This window comes from Heliconius melpomene, chromosome 1 (assembly GCF_056956725.1).
Source record: "Heliconius melpomene rosina isolate 202511_hmr_F chromosome 1, ASM5695672v1, whole genome shotgun sequence".
Lineage (NCBI taxonomy): Eukaryota > Metazoa > Arthropoda > Insecta > Lepidoptera > Nymphalidae > Heliconius > Heliconius melpomene.
The window spans coordinates 1,497,786-1,520,195 of NC_140389.1; the positions used below are offsets into that span (position 1 = coordinate 1,497,786).

At 30.7% G+C, this 22,410-nt stretch overlaps 2 protein-coding genes across 4 annotated transcripts; one reads left to right on the forward strand and one right to left on the reverse strand.

Annotated features, from left to right (window-relative positions):
• Positions 1-820: 820 nt before the first annotated feature.
• Positions 821-11,799, reverse strand: LOC146540891 (CCAAT/enhancer-binding protein zeta-like). The gene is made up of 20 exons (XM_085185228.1): positions 11,515-11,799; positions 11,170-11,281; positions 10,785-10,885; positions 10,454-10,541; positions 9,862-10,035; positions 9,371-9,480; positions 8,975-9,120; positions 8,581-8,716; positions 8,037-8,242; positions 7,527-7,794; positions 6,693-6,876; positions 6,207-6,400; positions 5,734-5,869; positions 5,297-5,479; positions 4,811-4,895; positions 4,404-4,525; positions 3,225-3,365; positions 2,734-2,802; positions 2,098-2,190; positions 821-1,178 (listed from the first exon to the last, which is right to left on the reverse strand). The coding sequence occupies exons 1-20, from the start codon at positions 11,671-11,673 to the stop codon at positions 859-861; spliced, it is 3,027 nt and encodes a 1,008-aa protein (XP_085041354.1). The 5' UTR covers positions 11,674-11,799; the 3' UTR covers positions 821-858.
• A 1,305-nt stretch (positions 11,800-13,104) lies between these two features.
• On the forward strand, positions 13,105-22,009 carry Arp2 (Actin-related protein 2). Of its 3 annotated transcripts, none has more exons than XM_085205440.1 (12): positions 13,105-13,290; positions 13,379-13,489; positions 13,694-13,708; positions 15,349-15,420; positions 15,800-15,943; positions 16,541-16,643; positions 17,070-17,176; positions 17,428-17,577; positions 18,012-18,137; positions 18,672-18,824; positions 20,552-20,680; positions 21,111-22,009. In XM_085205440.1, the coding sequence occupies exons 1-12, from the start codon at positions 13,243-13,245 to the stop codon at positions 21,150-21,152; spliced, it is 1,200 nt and encodes a 399-aa protein (XP_085061566.1). In that variant the 5' UTR covers positions 13,105-13,242; the 3' UTR covers positions 21,153-22,009. The 3 variants fall into 3 exon arrangements, with proteins under 3 accessions (XP_085061566.1, XP_085061483.1, XP_085061625.1); XM_085205357.1 differs by lacking the exon at positions 13,694-13,708 and adding an exon at positions 14,007-14,030; XM_085205499.1 differs by lacking the exon at positions 13,694-13,708 and having other exon boundaries at positions 13,106-13,290.
• The last annotated feature ends 401 nt before the right edge of the window (positions 22,010-22,410 follow it).

The window sequence follows — 22,410 nt, forward strand, 5'->3', positions numbered from 1 at the left end:
CAACTGCATGACGTACTAATGTCAACAAACAAACGCCCGTCGGTAAACGAGTTTGTACTTCGTGTATCATATCTACGGTGGAAATTATTTAAGTATCTCAGTAAATACTCCAAATTAGCTAATAAACATGGTCTTTTATTAACGGTAATTAAATTTTAGATGAAATAACAAGTATATATATGTTGTTTCAGTGTAAATATTAAATGTTTTCAATTAGTAAATGTTGAAAATTGCTTGTATGCTTTTTGACGCTTGACATCACCACCTGTTGTGCCCTGTGTACGCGTTGGTAGCTGTCAAACGACTTTCATATTAAACAAAATTTAACTTTATTTAGTATGTATTAAAGTTTATAGTAACAAAACAAAATGTAAAGCTGTAAATTGAGTGGACAGCGCCACCTGTATAACTATATGTCAAGGTCAAATTGATATACCCCGGTAAAGATTATTATTATAGGTTAGGTTTTCCGATTTCGACAACAATGTAAATACTGGAATTAATCATTAAGATTTAATAGAAGATGACATTATATTGTCATTATTATATCATTTATATATTAATCAAGTATATTATTAATTTAACATGTGTTCAATAGAAAAATAAAATATAACAAAATTATTCCAAAATTTTATGTTATTTTTTATATAATATATTAGCGATGAAAAATATTTGACAAAAAGTCAAAATGATTAATGTTATGCGTTACATTTTGGTACTCTACATATACCTTCTCACAATCACGAATATAATAACAATAAATATATTATTTATATATAAAAAAATAAAAATAAACAAGGTACAATAAAAAAATTAAACATTATTATTATATAACATTTATTATCATACAACACAATATTATTTAATCTTCCTTTTTTTTCCACCAGCAGACAAATTACCGCCTTTACGTTTCCCGCCTTTTTTATCTGCCATATTGCTATTTACATTTCTTCTATTTTTGTTAAATTTCTTATTTTTTCCTTTATGGCCTAATATTTTTCTATTATAACCTTTAATCCATTTATCTCTATTTTCTTCCCAAGCTAGTTGTTTTGTACTTGCGTTGTCTGTATTAGAGACCGCTTGGCTTGAACCTTGTTTTTTATTTGCAGCAGTTTCTTCTAGTAAAGTTGAAAATTCTTCGGCAGATGCGAAAAGAGATCCAAGATCTTCGTTACCTTTACAAATTTGGATATTTAGTACACAAGTAATATAACTTTTAAATATTCTAGTTGGTATCTTATAAATTATAAATAATATTTATATGCAAAAAAATATATTTGCAGCTTCAATTCGGATGTTTCCAACTACCTTTATTTAATAATTTTGATTTCAAATACTAAACTGAAGTAATATTTTTATATTAGTTATATAAAGACACAGCTTCAAGTGTTTAAAACTCATATTAACCAAGATTTATATTAGAAATTCCAATAATAAAAATATGATTTAATTTTAATTACTGAATTTATATATTTATTTAATAATTATTATTTTTGTACTGAACCAGGGATTTCATTCAGTGATATAGGTTATTTAATATAAAAAAATATTGTACTAAAATAGCATCAAGAAAACAGAAAAAATAAGTAATTTAATGGACTAAATTGTATAAACATAGAATAGAGTAGTATTGAATTATATATTATTACTAGTGGACCCGAACGCGGCTACGCCTGCTTGAACTATACGAATATATAAAATATATTTATGAAACTATTTTCAGTTTTCAATAGAGAGATGCGTTAAGCAAGCTCATTTTGGGTGACGTTTTCTAACAACAAACTTTGCAAATCGTTTCTTAGCAACGGTCGCATAGCGACGGTTGTTATTAACATGGCGGAATAAATTGCATGTCAAATTAATAAGTATTTTAATATATTGGTATATATCGAAAATATTACAAATATGAGAAAAAAAAGTATCCTATTTTCATCCCGAAACCCTCAAGTATATCTATATGAGTATTTTATCACAATTAAATTAGCGGCTTGGCCCTGATTGCGTAAAAGACAGACACACAGACAGACAGACAGAGTTACTTTCGAATTTAAATATTTTTGAATAAGTGTTTTAAATACAAATGTATTATTTTACCTTTAAGCTTAAATTTATTCTTGCTTTTGGCTGACTTCTTGTTAGGTACATCTATGTGATCTTCTTCATCATCTTCATCTTCTAATAATAATTCTAAAACAAATAGTTAAGTAAGTTTTTCAAAATATTACAAAAAACAAATAGGTTGTCGTGGCGCAATGGGACAGCTATTGACTGCAAATGACGGACGCGACGGGGATTTTTTTTTCCAATTCTTCACTCTAGTAAGAAGACGATGTGCTAAGTTGAGTTTCACCACTAGGCACGCAATGTCTCAAAGATTGATCAATGCATGGAAACGGAATATCTTAACACTATGCTCCCTCTGCTTACCTTGGTATGTAAAAGTGTAAAGCTAAAAAAGGAAGATTTCTATTAAGAAACTAGTTTAATGTCTATATCAACATTAGGACAGCATTTGATTGTAACCACGATGATTATGGGCATGGATATCAACTCTCACTCGGTGGAGTCACTATTTAAATAATTTTTATTTCCCTACTCTACAACCAGCAGCAATCAGCAATCAGGCTCGATTTTGAGAGAATAGCGGAAAACAGCAGTCTTAAGACTTGTTTCCATTTGACTACTCTGCTATGCGGGATACAGCGTGAAAACGAAAAATAAAAGTCTTACCATCATCATCCCCAGATAATGCGGGTTCATCATCATCACCAGATATGTCTAAGTCTCCATCACTATCACCTAGGAGAAAATATATTGTTAGTATTTAATATGTACATCTACATCTAAAGTTTGTTAAATATATTGTTTGGTCGAGAGTACTAATCTCAATAAGTATTGGTTCACATTGAAGAAAACTTTTTTGTATTTGATAGTCTATCATCAATGATGGCTCTATACATAACATTATAAGTTTTGATGCAACCCACTGTGCCTGCGGTCATAATTACCTTTCGCACTTAGAATATGTCATAATACAACAAGAAGCAGTATTTTTCGATCTTTTTTTTTTTAAAAATCTTTTTTTTTTTTTAATTGAAGTAGTCATTCATTCCTGATTAATATCACACTAATAGTGTGTGTAACAAAATCAACCCTACAGTATAGTTTATACTTTATGCGGTGGAAATTATGCATTTAACAGTATAGATTATATTGTGTACCTTCATCAATGTGATCATCAATTTCTTCATCATCCTCATCATCATCAGCAAGTTCATCATCACTTGCTTCTTCATTCTTTTTAGATTTCTTCTGCTTAGACGTTTGCATTTCAGATAAGAAATCTAATTCCTCTTCAGATTCTGGAAGAAAATATATTTAATTAATATAGTAATTTATATAATTCTCATTTTTATAAGGGAAAGGCAAGGGAGATGGCATTTATTATATTTTCTTATTGCACGTTGCATTTGACATACAATAGGGTAGGCAGTGAACCTCAGACACTCTGTTCTCCATGCATCGCCTCATTTTCGATTCATTGCGTGTTGACTAGCGGAACTCAAATTAATTAATTACGATACTACCAAACTACCAAATTAATTACAATAATTTCCCTGATTTAGGATCGATATTACAATATCACATGGAAAAAAGACATTGTGTCGCCAATTTAATTTTTATTAATATTATAGTTTAAAAAAACATATGATTTTATGCGGTAGTACAATCCAAAACAATGTTTTTGTAATTTATTGCTTGTGTATTTTTGTATTTTTTTAATCGTTTGTCTGTGTGTTTGTGCGTGATAATTTAGGACACGGCTTGACAAAATCAAATGTAGTTTTCACTATTGCATTTTGGCAAACTTCCTTTAAACATTTAGTGTTTGTTTATTTTGATCGGTCCAAAAATAAAAAAAATAATTAATTTCTTTCCCTTGCAGAGAAAATGACAGATTTAGCTACATTTAAATATATTTAACCAAAATCATAAGTGCTTTATTATACAGTGCAACTCACATAGCAGTATTTGGGATTTTCTTATGGAATTTTAAAAGTTGCCAAAAAGATCGTTTTAAGCGATAAGTCCGCATTAGTGTAGTTTTTCATTGTTTTTAAGTTCGTACGTGACATGTATATTCTTTTACCTGAATGTGGACGTGACGGCTGTGGGTTCGATTCCTACTCCGAATGTATTATTATTTAATATATTGATTTCCTCACTCTAGCAACAAAATAAAGCGCATCGTGGAATGCCCCCAATATACATGCTATTTCTAGTAAAGTCGTCGGAAAGTGAGGAACGTAGTCTTAAGACTGGGCTCCCTCTGTACGGCGCGAAGCTAAAAAAAGGGTTTATTGTTTGTGCAATATTATTATGTATTATATGTCACACACCTTGTGCTTTAGATCCCGTGACACTATCAAGATATTGTTCAAAATCATCACTGTTCACGGAGTCCGCGTCACTATCATCATCATCATCGTCATCTTTGAGTTCGCGACGTTTTTGTAAGAAACTGTGGATAAAATATAATAAGTATACATAAAATATTACCTGTTTATAGTGATTTGTCTTTCTGTTATAAATTTTATTATAAAGCATAAATAATATTCATAATTTTTAAAAATTCATACGTAAAAAATTAAGTTATTAAATGAGTGTTGTCAAACATATGGTAGTGTGTGCTATGTTTTCTTTTATTACAATAATTTGTTCTCTTTGCATTATTTAATATATATATTATCTTTCTGCCGCAACTCAGCAAATATTTTATAAAAAGGGTTACAAAGTTTTTCCTTACTCATATAAGAATTTTTCATCAACAGGTATCTTTTGAGAGTCTTCATTGAGATATACAGACGAATTCACTGGTAAGCTTTTTATGCCTGGAAAAAAATATTTGATTAATCTAATTAATCTCTACCTACCCTGTCACATAAAGTTATATGATAGAGTAGGCAAAGGAATCTACTATAAAGACGCTTTATTCCCCATTTTCAAGACTTCAACTCAATGCCGCGGTTTATGGCGTTACCAGAGCAAAGAAATTAAAATAATTTATTCTTACGTGTTAGAGTCGCACCCTTAACCATCACGACAGTTTTTGAAATTGTGTAGATCGGAGAGACCTTAGCACTAGTTTCACTGTGCATACCTTGCTATGTGCAGGATAGAGCATGAAGCTGAAAAAATATATTTTGTCCCATTTTGGCCAATATTATCTATATACTTAAATAAGAAATCCCAGGACAATATTATAGTAGGAAAAAAAGTACATAATTTATACCTTTAGCAGTATAATTCTTTCTAACAGCAAATTTAGGATGTGAACCCTTGACCTTCTTTACATCTCCTTCTCCCTCTAGATCTTTCTCCGCGCGTTTTTTTGGATTTTTGAATACGAAACGATCCAAAAATCTTATTCCTGCGAAATCTTTGAGAGGATCTCCGCTGTATTGAATTATTTGATCTGTAGAAAGAATATTATAGTTAATGTGAAGTTCAGATTTTTTGTCACAAAACATTAGGCGTAAAATATATTTAAAAAAAGCCAAAATCAAGGTTCTCTTGGAGATCTTTACGAATTTGGTTGGTAGTTAAAATGGTGATAAGATACCAGCATGAACCAAATAAGTCCTTAGTGTGTAGCCCAAATTCAAATTATAAAAAATACCTAAAATAATAGGATATTTTCAATCATTTAAATAAATAAAAAATACCTACCATTAACCAATTTCTCAGCAAATAACTTGACAGATGGATGAAAATGTTTCCTCAGCGGCAACAATTCTAAATACGCGGAGCACTGCGCGCCTGCGAACGCAGGATTACGCGCGTACGGGTTGTATTCCGTTATAATCTAAAATGTATTATTAATAATATAGGTTATTTGATAATATACTACATATAATATAGTTTGGTCGACGAGTTGTGGTTGCTCTGAATATAGCTGCAGGTGGCGCTGCGGCAAAGATTTTATTTTAGAATATACTTCAGGGCGGCCACAACTTGCCGATCGTACTGTGCAATTATTTGTAACTACACGCTATATTCCGCATATAGCAGGTTTGGTAAAGGAAATCAGTGGCGGAACTCAACTCAACTCGAGGTGTTAGCAGAACAAAAAAAATAATTAATTTATACCCTCATTGTCACCGGACCCACAAACAGGTCTACAGTCTTGGAAAAATATTTACCTTGTCCATATTAATAGTTTTCTTTAATTGTATCTTAGCGACATCTTTATCTTCTTCTTCTTTTTTCTCCTTGTCTTCTAATTTCACTTTGGCGTGGTACCAACTACTTTGTGTCGGTAGTTTTTGACGTTTTTTTGGCTTTATGTTGCCTTGATCGTCTATTTTTAGATCTACGTAGCTTTCTTCTTCGTCGTCTGCAAAGGAATTTTAATTAGATGTTACAGGTTCAATTTGTATTCAGGATTTTGTTATATTTTACTTCAAGCGTAAAATTCATTTATCAATATATTTATAAGTATACCGTGTCTATTGTGATGTACATGTAAAAAAAATTGATATATACCTAATTAAATTTTCGTAGTTGATCGTACATCTAAATTTTTATTAGTTTTATAAAAAAGTAGTTTTCTTTCCTAAGTATGGAATAACACTTTGAGTATGTATGATAAAATATTTGTATTGTAATTAAAATATATAACATCTTACCCATTAACAAATCTTGTTTGTCTCCTTTCAAAAGATCTATCTTATTCGACTGTACTTTTTCTTCTTCATCTTCTTTTTCTACTTCTTCTACGCCACCTAAAGTGTCATCGACCTCTGTTGTTATTGTATTCTCAGTGGTTTCTTCATTGCCTTCCTCATTTTCTTCAGGTTCATCTTTAAGTTCCTAATAATAAAATAAGTTAATAAATAATTATTTTTTTGCCTAGACGTTGTATCTCGCATATAGCACGCAGGTACGCAGGGGAAACCTAATGTTAAGACAACCTTCTTTCCGCACTTTTTTTCTGGATATTGGGTATACAACATGCAAGTCCAGAATTCGGCGGAAATTAGGTTATAGAAATGTCTTAATGGGAACAGATTGTCTTAACACTAGGTTCCCTGTGCCTATCCTGCTATGTGCGGGATACAGCGTGAAACTAAAAATAATCATTGCTTGTTGAGTGGCAGATCTCAACGCCGTGCTGCCATAATTTATATCTATTGAAAAATTTGAAATGAAAGCCTAAATAAACACATCACAGGTTTACAAAAATTAATATCAATAATTTTAATTTCTCCAATGAATAAAACGATATTACTTTTAATTATATGAAGTACGTATAGTATGAGAATGATATAAAAATTATTTCAAGAAACAAAATTTTATTTTTACACCAATAAAAAATATCTATATAAAAAAATAAATCTAGGAAAAATAAAGTATCCCCAAAAAAAATTGCGCTTCTTAGCTAATCTTTCAACACTTAGGATACCAAGAACATAAAAAATTTTTTCAAAAGATGCAAATATTTAAAAAAAAAATCAATATACCTCTTTAATCTCCCGCTTAGTCCAAACTAATCTAATCGCTTCTCTTTTATCACCCTTCAACACTTGCGATATCAAAAACAGTATAGCACAGGCCTGTGCGGGCGCAGTGTAACAACTGATTTGCAACAGTCTTTTAATAAATGACGTCACACGCTGTATATTTTTGTCGTTTTTCAATGATTTATATATGAGAGAGTAAAGTAGGGCCGAATGGGTAGTGTTGAAAATATCCGCGTTTGTTAATTTGCGGTATAACGCCGTATAATATCTGGAAAGAATATTAATATTATTATCGTTACAAATTATTATTATTTATCTTATACTTCTTGTAAAAAAAAAACAATTATTGCCCACTTTCCGCCTCCTTTTCGAGACATTGTGTATTGAGCAAACTCTTATTTTATTATGTATAAAGCTAGGTCAACTAGATTATCTAAGTAACCAAATCTAAGTAGTCTAAATGGTCACTACTAAACTAATAAAATATAACAATATATATAATAAACTTACCTATCAGAACTCCCTTTAGAAGAATCGCTAACATGATACAAAAGTGCCAAAGCATGTATAGCTACATTTAAACTAGCCAAATGTACTAATCTATGTATGGCATCTATATGAGAGGAGGCGTCTGTCAGCCTTTCTTTATTTGCAAACGGATATGCACGTTTCACACCAGTTAAGATGGCTGACATGAGACGCGAGTCGATTTCTCCCTAAAAAAAATGGTAATAGAATTTTACAAGAGATTTATATATTTTTTAAAAATATATGTTTATAACATTTATTAACTTCTAGCATTGACAATAGGTATTTATTTTTTAGCTGTGTCCTGTATTCCGCATGTTATATGGGATATAAAGAGCACTTAGTGTTCATCAGTCTTCACTTTTCACCAAATTTTCGAGACATTGCATATTCATTTGCGGAACTCAACTTGGCGCTTTGCGTAGAGGCGTTACCAGGGCGAGGAAATGAAAAGAATGAACAACAAAAAGTAGAAAATGAACATGAAGAACAGCTCCATGTACAAAAAAATATATAACTAACTTACTTTTTTAATAGAAGCCTTGAAGAAAGAAAAGTATATTCTTATAAGATCCTCAGATATTTTACTGTCATCTTTGCCGAGGAAGAATTGATTTAAGAAACAAACGCCATAGTATTGAGCACGAGGTGAAATGTTAGACCTAAAAAACCACATTTTTTTATTTAAGTCAAAAATAGTCGAATAATCGCCGAATTCACGAGGCACACGCAATTGTTGAGTATCAGAACTCAACGCCGCGCTGTGCGCGTGTGTCTCGTGCATTCGGCGGAAAGTGGGGAACAAAGTGTCTTAATGGCTATGGAGAGTCGTAGGTTCCCCGATTTTCTTGCCATCTGCTTGCCGCTGGATACAGTATGAATTTTAAAAAATATAAAGAATAAAAATTACAATAGTTTACCTAAAAAGCATTTTTTCAATGTCAGCTAACACAACACTCTTCATGTTGGGATGGTTAAATAGCAATTGACACAAATGGTATATCACTTTGGAGGCCACTGATTGACTTGGATCTCCCAGTTTGTTTATTATATTTGTTAATAGCATCTGGAATTAAAATAAAACAGTTTTAACTTTAACATGCTAATGCTAAGGTAAAAATATATAAAAACTTATAAAAGTTTAAGTGAAAAGACAAAAGTCTTTTGTGTATTTGTCTTTTCACTTAGACTTATAAAAGTTTAAGTGAAAAGACAAAACATGAGAATATTTTGATCAAATTCAAAAGATAGCAAAAAGATATGTTACATAAGTTAATAAAGAGGGTACATTTAAAAAAACAAAGCCTTTTCTTTACCTTTTCCCTTTCTGGATGATGCATTAAAAGATATGACATGGCACTGACTGCCTTCTCTTTGTTAGCTTCTACCGAATCGTGTGCAAACTTGTTCAATGCTTCTACATATGCTGTAATAATATACATATTTTTTTGAGATCTATGTTATTAGTGTTTCTTTGAGGATTGAGGACTCAGGGGTACCAAAGGTCCAATGGTGAGGTTGATTCTCACTTGTGAAAATTAAATATTTAGTATTTTCATTTCCTCAGTCTGATAACATATGAAAACGCGGCATTAAGTTTGAAACTGTTTACATTTAACCTTCATTTATATAATCTAGACTTTTCATTTTTACTATACTTTATTTTGGTAGTCAAGCTTTCCTTGTTTGCTATAAGGCTTTATTCTTTCATTTAGTATAATTTTAACTAACACTACAAAAACCTAAAAAATATTACATATTGCTGTATCCCCCTGTACATAATTCAAATAATAAACAATCAACTCACTTCCATACAACTCCTTTAACTGGTCTTCATAAAACCACAACTTTAGTATATTTCTCCGAGTCTGCTTATTACCAGATGACATTTCATCTATGTGGTCTAATGAATGTTGTTCAAATGTACGTAATTTTGTATCTGGGATTAATAACTCTGAGATTAAAAGCTCTGACAATGCATCTGGAAAAAAATATATAATTTATATTTAGAATAGAAGTCCTTGTGACCAATGGTATCCAACCATACTAGCAACAAACCAAAGAGCCGCCGCTCAAGTTCCACCACTCAGCACACAGTATCTCAAAAATCTGCAGGTGCATATGGAATGTCTTACCACTAGGTTCCCTCTGCCCACTCTGCTATTTGCAAAATATACTTGATGAAGCTTATGTAATGTTATTAAAACAAATACAAGTTACAAAATATAGTTTTTAATTATTTCTTATATTTTCACTTGAATAGTAAAGTTGTAAATATTAATGAAGAATAGCCATTCCATTATACAAGATTTGATTTTAACTGGCCAAAACATTACAAAAATACAAAAAAATTAAAGTATAAATATGTAAAAATTTATTGTACTAATCAATTCACTCACCGATAATAATGATACCATCCTTTTTCTTTGCTGGTTTCACATTGTTGATTAAATTTCTCAATGATGTTAAATTGTATATTGGATTATCCTAAAAAAAAGTTATATATCACTAACATTAGATATTATTCACATAGCAAAACATTATTTTACACTTAAACATTCTATAAAAAAATTTTTAGAAAATGTATTAAAAAATTGATGTAGAGACACTGAGTGAGTGAGTGGTCCATCCATTCAGCCATACATTCTCAAATTTTTTATATATTGTAACAAGTTATTAAAAGAATAAATATACAAAAACAGTAGTAAAAAAGTAAATATTAATTAATACCTGTATTAAGACTGTAGCAGCAGCTACTCTATCTCCTATTGTTCCTTTTGTAAGCAATGTACGAGCCCATTGTTGATCTGATGAACCGCTTTTGCTAGATTCTATAGAAAATAAAACATTTAAATTACATTATAAAGGTACTATTATTTTTTGGAACTTAATGTTGCATTTTTATTTTTTATTTTATTTGGTTTGCTAGTGACTATTACATTGTTGAGATTGCACCAGGGCAAGTTAAAGGACTTAATCAATTCTTTAAATGGAAATTGAATCCATAATTTTGACAGTCATAGACAGTTCTCTTGACCTACACTTTTTTAGATTTATATTAAATGGCATTTTTAATTTATATATATAATTTAATTAATTAAATCAAATAATTTACTTGTCTCATAAGATAATGTGTCTCCATGTAATGCACTGCTGGCTTCCTTTCTTAGTTCTTCAGCGTTTTCGCCAGAAATATCTTTATTATTTATCGAAGGTTCTTCTGGCAACTGAAAAAAAGATTACTTAGATAATTATTATATAGGAATTGAAATATACATTTAAGAGCAACATGATTTTCTGATACATAAACGAAAAAATATTATATTAAAATGAAAACTAAAGGATCATATTTGAATCTGTAACCCACGTTTTAAATTTCTTAACAGCTTCATATTTTTCATAGCTAAAAATGTGAAAAAACCAAGTCTAATTAGAATTTATTAACAATTTACAAATTTACCTGCTGGTACCACTTCTTTTTCTCTCCATATTCTAATGTTTCAGCAAAATTTTTAGCGATGCCATAACCTTTTTTTCCATCAGCATTTTTGTCGGTTTTTCCGTAATTTGTGTACGCCTCATCAACTAAAATGTTCTCCTCAAATCTCTTATGCTTCATTTTTATTTATTTTAATAATTTACAGCTAAAATTTAAATGTTAATATAATATTTTCAAATAAAAATAAAGACACGTGAATTACGAAGTTTTAGTTTACAATTACATTACTGACTTTGACGTTTTAGAAGGGAAACATTTGACAAGCAGTGTTTCCAAGCTAAAACAATCAGAAAAACATTAAGAAAAATATTCCTATTCTAGCTACCTTATGCACGCCATAGCTTAGCAAAAAATAATTTGGAGTGGTGACTAAATTATTAGAAAATATTTAACTAGTTATATTATTTACGAGCGACAATAATCAAGAATTAGAAGTAATGGACGATTTTTAAAAATGTTTTTTTTTTCGTAAGAATTATTTGAACAAGAGACAGCACACACTTACACAGGCCTTGTTTCGTTTTTAAATATTCATTTTTTTTTAATAATACTTTTGATTATTGAAAATCGATATTAGCTTGTTGTATTTAAATTATTTGTAAGTTATTTTAACTTAGAAAAAATTTAGCCATTTTAAGCATTCTTCGGTACTTGTATAATAATATTGTATAAAAACAATGACATATAATAAATTAGGCTTAAAGAACAAAAAAGAAACAATAATTAAAAATATCATACCAAATTACTTATAAATGAGTGCAACTTCACTCATCGCACCTACATAACTTCCACATTATTACCCACTGTACATTTACATTGAATTTTTCTTTAATATCAATTTGACTTCTAGGTATAGTTTAAAAATGTTTCATGGTTTATAGAAAGGAAATAAAGCATAATTTTTATTGAAAGTTACATGAGACTTGTCGAATAATTACTGGTTGCCTTAAGCCCACACCATTAAACAAGGTCTACCCTCTGGCCGGAATAGCGCCTCCTAAGGTTCGACGTGAGGTGGCATGTTCTGTCGAAAAAATGCGTCAGGAAAAAGACCCTCGGCACCCACTCTTTGGCTACACCGCACCTCGTGCCCGCTTGAAAAGTCGCCACAGTTTTATTCAAGCTACCAAAGCTCTAGATTGCATTCCGAGTCGCGCTAGGATACGGTTATGGCAGACAATCTACTCGCCACCTTCAGGCTTTGTTCCCCCCAAAGAGTGCCTACCCGCAGGTTACAACTTGCAGTGGCCAACATGGAAGTCACTTAATCGTTTACGGAGCCAGGTTGGCCGATGCAAAGAGCTTCTCGTGAGATGGGGGTACGAACTGAGGGATGGGTCACCCTGTGACTGTGGCGCCGATCCACAAACGATGGCACACTTACTCTCCTGCCCGAAATGTCCATTCACCTGCTCACATGACGATCTGATGGAAGCAACAGATGCCGCAGTCGACGTGGCTAAATACTGGCAAAATGTGATATGAATTCTCCATTCATTGACACGAAGAAGAAGATTGAAAGTTACAATTTATCATTTGTCAATTGCCAATTCGTCAATTGTGCTGTCAACCTCAACGTCAACTGACATTCTATAAAAGTTGCTTAGCGGGGTGTAGCAAATACCATTATCGTAAATAATTTATAAAAACATTTCTTAAATATTATTTAACTTATTAAAACATATAAAAATGGATGACCAAGGAAGGAAAGTTATTGTTTGCGACAATGGAACTGGCGTAAGTGTTATTTAAGTTAAATAAAGGGCAACTTATTATGGTAAAAAGATAAGACTGATTCATCATTGTAAATTAATCATTATTACAGTTCGTAAAATGCGGATACGCCGGTAGTAACTTCCCAGCGTTTATTTTCCCTTCGATGGTCGGCAGGCCAATTATAAAGGCTGAAAATAAAATAGGTGATATAGATGTTAAGGTATGTGTACTTTCCATTTCAATTCAATTCAATAAAAAATAGATTATCTTCGCTTAGGATTTATACACTAGATAAAATTGTATCAATATTTTAAGTTATTTGTTACTTATTTTTTTCACAATTATTTAATACTAAACATTTAATATCCTTTATTACCTTCTACTTAAATGAAAATTGTATAATTGTTTCATAAAATGTTTACAGGATATCTGTGTCAAAGTAAGTTATAGGTAAATCTAAGCATGTATTTTATGAAAAGAAGAATAACATGTTATTATTGTGGTTTGTTATTGTGATAAACTAATGTTTTTATGAATTTGTTGTAAAATAATAAAAATGCATATTCTGTTAGTGTTGGAATGATTATTAGTTTATTATTAACAAAAGTAACTTAAAACAGAGTTATGTTAAAAGAGGTTAGTTAGGAATAACAAACAAACAAAAAGTTTGTACAGGCTTAAAGATTATTTCAATTTGTATATAGATTAAGAAAAGTTATAAATTTCATGCGACCCAGACGTTTGATCCAGAAATTGTTCAGGTAAAATAAGAAGTAGAGTGCTTAAAATTTTTATTATTTTGCTTAAAAATATTTACAATAACTGTATAAGTATATTTCATTTACAATAAATCACATTTTAGCAAAAGATAAAGCTTTTTCACTAGTTTTTAGGCCTATGAAAATGCTTAGCCATTTTGTTATTTTCACTCTTTATTTGATAATCAAAGCTTTGCATATAATACTTTAAAATACACATTAAAATAACAACCAGATTTAGAATTTAATTTTTATTTACTTATATAGTTACTTAATATTTATCTAATTCAATTTTTTTTATTACCTAAAGTTTTTGTTTCAACATTTTTGAAAAGATAACTATATAGTACTTTAGTTGTACTGTCAAAAAGTTTAGTTTTCTAGTAAAAGTTTACAAAGCTTGTAAGTTGTCTGGTAAATCCTATGATTTACCAGACTTGTAACTTGTAATCATGATATAAAATCAAAGATCATGTTCATCAATGATGTTGATTGTAATTTAACAGCTATGAGTTCAACATAAAAAAAAACAACTTCACACTATATTCTCCATAACAGGATAGACATAGTGAACCTAGTGTTAAGTTATCATTGCCCCACAAACCACCTAATATTCAAGACATTGCATGTTGAGTGGCGAAACTGATTGTTGTGCATTGTCTTCTCATCAGAGTGTGGAAGAAAAAATTTGTTACCCCAAGTGGCAACCAAACTCATCTTACTGCTTTTACAGTCAGGTTATAAAGAGGATGACACATATATAGATTTTTATTTATAAACAAAAATATTTGTTAATCCTAAAATGTATTTTAGTTAAAATAAATTAAGAAATAAAAAGAGAATTTAAGTAAAAGGGGAAATCTTAAAGAAAAATAATATTTTTCTTATAAATTTATTTAGTTTTTCATTTTATATAACCATGACATTAATAGTTAGAAAATATAGTGAAACTTTCAAATTTTACATTTGATTAAATTATTTAAATATACAAAGTACAAACTGGATTTATATCAATTTCCCCTGCATAAAGTAAACAGAGGACACCTAACATTAGACTCCAGTTTCCTATCTCTTTATTTTTTTAAAACATTCTGTGTTGACTGGCAGAACTGATGCCGTGTTTTGTCTTGCCAAAGTGTTGTTACTACTTAACTATATTTTTATATATTTAAGTAACAACTGTAATTTTTCTTTAATTTGGCTTCTGTGTTTTTTTACTTTGTGATATAATTTTCATTAACAGCAACTTCTGTGTGATATAAATAAAATAAAAAGTTGTATATTATAGAGATAATTTAATAAAAAAAGAGGGTGTTTTCAGGATTTAATGGTAGGAGATGAGGCATCACAACTTCGGTCGATGCTTGAAGTTAGCTATCCTATGGAAAATGGAGTAAGTATACTACCTATTATTTTTTGAACACCTGACATAGTGCAGTGGGACAATGCCTGACTGTTGTGCATGCATAAGCATGTTTAGAAAATACATTCAAGGAGACAATGGCCTATATACTATATAATCCTTCTTATTCTTATATTTTTAATATGTTTAATGTAATAAAAAGATAATGAGGATGGGTGGATGTTTATTTCAATAACTGAACAGATTCAGATAAAACTTTACAGTAATGTAGCTTATACATCAGAATAACATAAAAATTATGTAAAAATTATGTAAAAATTTTGTGTAATTTGGCTATAATATTACAATGCAAAATTTTAAACAAATCCCTGATTATTATTATACGAGTATATAATTTTATTTATTTCAGGTGGTAAGAAACTGGGAAGACATGTGTCACGTATGGGACTACACATTCGGTCCTAGCAAAATGAACATTGACCCTAAAGAAACTAAAATACTTCTAACCGAACCACCAATGAATCCCACCAAGAATAGAGAAAAGATGATTGAGGTACATGTAAATTATATGATTTTTTTAGCTTCATTCTGCATCCCGCATATAGCAGTGTAGGCTTTTCCCAGTTACCTGAGCGGTAAAATAAAAATATTCAATATTTCATTCCCTAGAATGGAAATTGAAACCATAACCATTGCGTTTATAGTCACATGCTTGTGGGGTATAAGCGTGTGACAATAAACACAAGTCTTTACTATATAAACAATATTAATATAATATTATTTAAAATGTTTAGTAAAGTAAATTTTTTAGTTAATTTTTCTTGATATTACAGACTATTAGATAAAGTGTGAACTTTTTTTTAATAGGTATGTGTTAAATATGCCACTACAATACTAAATTTTTTAAGTCTGCAAATGGAATTTAGAAGTTTTTATATTATGATATAGTAATTCACTATTGTGCTATTTATTAAAATAAACATTATAAGACAATACACATACAAATGTATATTTATATTATGTATTTTTCGTTAACGATTGTTAGTAAATTGAATGATATTTGCAAAGTAAGCTTAAACGGTAAACTTAGGCCGTTTAAAAATTTACTTTTATATTTGGCTGATAATAACGAAAATTAATGCGTTTTTAGGTAATGTTCGAGAAGTACGGTTTCGATAGTGCGTACATAGCTATCCAAGCAGTCCTCACTTTATACGCGCAGGGTCTCATATCGGGAGTTGTAGTGGATTCAGGTAACGTTTTAGTTTATTTATTAGGTTATATTTTTAGTTTCACGCTTTGTGTATTAAGTTCAATTTTTGACGCAATGCTTGTTGACTGGTGGAACCCCGCGTTTCGTCTTGGCAGGCATGTAAGTAGTTAAAATATAATCATTGTCTCATGACGATCGAAATGATAATCATCGCGGTTCCGCTGTCCCACTTCTCCGACATGCTCTTTAAATTGTTTATTGATCTTTCAAACTTAAGTAGGTACTCTGTGTTTTGCAATTCTTTTTCTTATTATTATGCTATTTCCATTTCATCTTGGGGGAATTAAATATTTAATATTTTGAAAGTGAGGAACGGAGTGTTCCACACTACGTTCCCTTTGCATACCCAACTGCTGTAGTTGTAGTTGAAGCTAAAAAAAAACATATATTTGTTATTTATCAACAGGTGATGGTGTCACTCACATATGTCCCGTTTACGAAGAATTTGCGCTACCACATCTGACTAGACGCTTAGATATAGCGGGTAGAGATATTACACGGTATCTTATTAAGGTATTATTTTATTTTATATTATTTTTCTTATTTTTTTTAGACTTTTATCTCTCTATGGCTTTTCTGATGAAGGTGTTTCTTTATGGAAATTTACGGAAATGGGGTTGGATTGTATGGGATATCAACTTTGCAATTGATTGTTTTAAGATTTCAAATAGCAATTAAAATTAAATTATCTAAATTTAAATAAAAATCTAGATATCTAGATTTAGATTTTAGCAATGAAATAATTAATATGTTTTTAATTTTAGCTCCTTCTGCTCAGAGGTTACGCTTTCAACCACTCGGCAGATTTTGAAACTGTTAGAATGATGAAAGAGAAACTCTGCTATATTGGATACAATGTGGAACAAGAACAGAGACTGGCGTGGGAGACCACCGTGCTTGTTGAACCTTATGTGGTAAGTATTTTGGAAGTCATTTTCATGTTTTTTGAGGTCATTTTGGGGTATTTTCTGTTATTTTTCCGATTTTTGGGAATTACTTGTGGTTTTGGATATCTTTTAGGGGTCCAAAGGGTAATTTTTTGGAGAGTATTATTATTGAAGAGATTTCATTAGATTTTGACACAAAATGATTAAAGATGAAACAGGAACAGAGACTATGGTGGATGACCACAGTTAGTATTAGTGTTATTTAGGCAGACCCCGGCAATAGCCGGGATTAATGCCAGGAGGAAGAAGAGTATTAGTGTTATTTTGCGATTTTGTGTGTATATATTTGTTGACATATGTGAGGGAGTGGAGTAAACATGTGCGGATAGACGTGTCTGAAGGAAAGTTAAATTTTCATTTTTTACACTAAAATAAAAAAGTCAAATATTTTTTTATTCTAGCTTCCAGACGGCAGAGTAATAAAAGTGGGTGGAGAACGTTTCGAGGCGCCCGAAGCGTTGTTTCAGCCACATCTCATAAATGTCGAGGGTCAGGGTATCGCTGAATTGGTTTTTAATACTATACAGGTATTTTTTTGAAATCTTGTTTTTGATTTGAGAGAATTTTTAAAGTAGTAAAACATGTTGGGAATCTCAAGTAAATTGTGTGATATTGTTTTATTTAGAATAAAAACACAACTTCACGCTGTGTCTCCCACACAGATGGGTAGGCAGAGACAACCTAGAGATAAAACACCGTTTTCCGAATTCTTCCGACGAATTCTGGAGGCTTTGCGTGTCGAGTGGCGGATTTCGACGCTGCGTTTTGTCTCGACATCAGAGTGAAGAAATGAAAATATAAATTGAAATATGTGCTCGAGTAAGGTTAGAACCCACAACTAGTTGCGTTTACAAAAAGGAGATAGAACAAAAATTGCATTACAACTTAGGTAGGAATTGGAACTTTTTGGAATAGAACCATATTCGTTCATGTAACATTTTTGTATTGTAAGATATGTTTATTTTCATATTCTTTTATAAGTGCAGCATTATGCGTCAAAATTAATAAAAAAATTAAACACTCAAATTATATTTAAACTCACAACCACTTTTCTTTCACAGGCAGCAGACATAGATATGCGCAACGAGCTATACAAGCACATAGTGCTCTCCGGGGGCTCCACCATGTACCCGGGGCTTCCCTCCCGCCTCGAGAGAGAGATTAAGCAGCTGTACCTGGAGAGGGTGCTGCGGAACGATTCCGATAAGCTGGCTGTGAGTGATTTGATATTACACTTCATCACTGAAATTGACTGATGGACAATGTCCCTGTTGGAGAGAAACTCATTACTATTATTATCTAAATTTTGTTATACTTTGATTGTTTTGTTTTTGATTCTATATATGCTTACAAATTTATAAAACTTTATTAATGAAATAATTTAATTAATTTAATATATGTATATAGTTATTGTATATATGTATATAGTTTAATATATGTATATTATTACTCTTTACCATTATATATGTATATTATTACTCTTTACCATTACTCTTTTCCATTTTCATTAACACTCTCACTCAACTCATATCGTCATCGTACCACCTTTACGCTGATGACTTGCAAATTTACACAACTGCAGCTGTAAACGATATACCAAATGCGGTTAGTGAAATTAATTCAGATTTACAAATTATTAGTTCCTGGAGTAAATCGTTTGGGCTCTCTGTCAATCCCAACAAGTCTCAGGTGTGTATATTTGGTAGCTCTAAACAATTGTCTAAATTACGTTCTCCTTTACCCTCAATTTTTTATGATAATGTTTGTTTGGAGGTTAGTGAGAGTGTTAGGAATCTGGGAATCAGGATGGATGGTTCTTTTTGCTGGTCGTCTCAGGTATCTGAGCTTAGTCGTAAAGTCTTTTGTACCATAGGTAGATTGAGAAGATGGAAGAACGTCTTACCGTTAAAGACTAAAATCTCTCTTGCCCACGCTCTCCTTCTACCTATCCTAGACTATGCTGATACATGCTACTTAGATCTGTCCCAGCAACTACTAAATAAACTTGAGCGTCTGCAAAATCTTATAATTAGATTTATTTTTGGGTTAAGGAAACATGACCATGTGTCTCAGTATCGTAGTCAACTGAAATGGCTGCCAATAGAATACAGGCGTAACTTGCATGCCCTCACTCTTCTTTATAGCATCCTTTTCAATCCTGTTACACCATCCTACCTCAAGGAGCGTTTTAAGTTCCTGGGGTCAGACACCTTCGATTCCCAAAACCTCCGTTCCCACCTTAACCATATCCTCGAAATTCCTCTATGCCACACGAAATGCTATAGTGACTCTTTTACGGTTAAAACAGTAAAGCTATGGAATAAGTTGCCGCTGGAAGTAAGACGGTCCCAGTCAATTGGGATTTTTAAACGACGTCTTAAACTTTACTATCTCCAACTCAATTCATAAAACGACTATATTATAATTATATATGTATTTATCTTTAATTGTTGTATGTATGTATATATGTATGTATGTAGGCATTTGTGTAGATATGTATGTATATATGTAGATATGTATGTATAAATGTATGTATTAAACTATTTTGTGTTCTCTGAATATTGGTTTTTTTATATTTTATGTACTTTTTGCACCTTTCTGCCTTCTTTTCTAAATTTAATCCTTCCGTTTTTCTTTGGTTGCCTGTAAGAAATCGCTTTTAGTGATAAGGCCGCCATTGCACATTTGTTAATCGTGTTTCTAATGATTTGTATTTTTTTTTTCTCTTCTTATTTGTGCAATAAAGTATTATATTATTATTATTATATATATGTAGTTTTTTCTACTTATATACCACGAATTATCATCATTATCTTATTATCTTATTATTATTATTATATTTAAAGCACATTATTAAACATGATTTGCATTTTAGATAAAATATTTAGAAAGTATTGTTCATATAATATAATTAGTATAAATTAACATTAAATTTAAACAGAAATTCAAGATCCGGATCGAGGACCCGCCACGTCGCAAAGACATGGTGTTCATAGGCGGAGCTGTGCTCGCAGAAGTATGTAAAAACAGAGACAACTTCTGGTTGACCAGACAGGAGTATCAGGAACAGGTAATATTTTATTTTTACTTCTGAAATTATTCACCTTCACACTTTATACAGCATATAGGTTAAGACATTCCGTTCTACTACGAAATGCATTGGATGTTGAGATAAAATTTAAAGTTGTGCCTTGCCTTAATGAAATGAGAAAATGAAAGTACCTAGAAAGTAATTTATTTCCTTATGTGGGAATCGAATCCGGTGGTCAGACGGTCAGACCAAATACTGGTCTGACCTTGTTATACAGTACGATCATCGACCCGTGGCCCCCCTGAAGTGTGCGCAGAAGTTTATAAAGCCAAACTTCAATATAGGACGGCCACGACTCGTCGACCGTACTGTACTCTGCATCCATTTGAACTAGGGTTGGTACATCCTTAATTATGTTGTTTTTAATAATATTTTGCTATGAAATATAATATTTATTATCTATTTTCAGGGTCTGTCCTGTCTCCGGAAGCTCGGTCCTCGCGCCAGTTAATATTCCTGAAGTAGGCAACACCGTCTTATGTAGATATAAAGCTGAGTGCAAAGTGATCTAATGTATATTTAAAAAGGCTTATGATTTGCTTATTATTCTGTATTCTCGTTTGTTTTAATTACAGAAATGTATTCTGTTAATTTTAAATTATATATTAATAAGACTTAAGATTATTTTTTATATGATATGATTTTGGTTTTTTAATCTTTGACGTTTATTTGCTAAACAAATGTATTAAAGACTATTACTGTACTATTAGTGAAATTATGTTTTTGTTATTTTAAAATATAATTTTATAAATTTATTAAAAATATTTGTTTTTATATTTAATAATGAAATATTAATTTGTTAGTCAGCAACTGTGAATTGAATTATATTATTACAATTTTGTATTAAATTTAAAATATTGATTATTTTTTTGTTTATTAGTTTTTTAAATTATTTATTAGTCACTTTGTACATCAGCCTTACTTTAAAGCTTTATTTCCTCAGTATCTAATTATAAATTTGTAATAAGTTTATTACTTTATTAAAGAATTTTCTTAAAATAATTGTAACTACAATTTTAAATCGGTTAGTGTAAAAATGTCTGTGTTTAAAAGACTGCATACTTTTGCATTTACCATTTAAATCTTTTTAGGATATATCGATTAAGTGTAATTGATTTTTTATTCGATTTTCTTATCGATTATTGTCGTGTAATGTATTAGTCAATATATTATATGTATTTGTTATTATTACTGCATTGGCTCTGAGTAGAGTATTCCGAAACTTTTTAATTCAGAATTCATTATTAATGTAATAATATGAATGAAATGCTATTTATATTAATCAACTGCAATAAAATTTCGTATGTATATTTTGTTTTATTTTTAACAAATTTTGTATATTATTAAGGTGAACGATGGTATCATGTTTATATTTAGGAGTGTTTGGCACAGGGTTCTAACCATGCGAAAAGTGTGGCAATGGGCAACGTCATTTCTAATACTGTTTTAAAAAAAAATGATATTATTTTTATGCACCTTAATTACCTATTACTGCCAAAATAAAAAACAGAAATTTCATATTCCCTGATCGTACGTATGCACACATAAGGTTTTGGGTTTTATAGTAGGTCGAGATCCCATTGCTTATATCTGCTTTTGTAATGAAACTTATATTTAAGAATAATACATGATTAGTAGAATAGATTACACTAGAGTTGCCTAGAAGTAACCTGCCGCAATAATTTTTAATAATTTTTTTTCGTAATGCG

Coding starts and splice junctions, on each gene's coding strand:
- LOC146540891 (XM_085185228.1), bottom strand. CDS start 11,673: ATGAAGCATAAGAGATTTGAGGAGAACATTTTAGTTGATGAGGCGTAC. Junction 10,886..11,169: donor CACATTATCTTATGAGACAA/GTAAATTATTTG, acceptor TATTTTCTATAG/AATCTAGCAAAAGCGGTTCA. Junction 8,243..8,580: donor TCAAGGCTTCTATTAAAAAA/GTAAGTTAGTTA, acceptor CATTTTTTTTAG/GGAGAAATCGACTCGCGTCT.
- Arp2 (XM_085205357.1), top strand. CDS start 13,243: ATGGATGACCAAGGAAGGAAAGTTATTGTTTGCGACAATGGAACTGGC. Junction 14,031..15,348: donor TTGATCCAGAAATTGTTCAG/GTAAAATAAGAA, acceptor GGGTGTTTTCAG/GATTTAATGGTAGGAGATGA. Junction 18,138..18,671: donor TGGTTTTTAATACTATACAG/GTATTTTTTTGA, acceptor TTTCTTTCACAG/GCAGCAGACATAGATATGCG.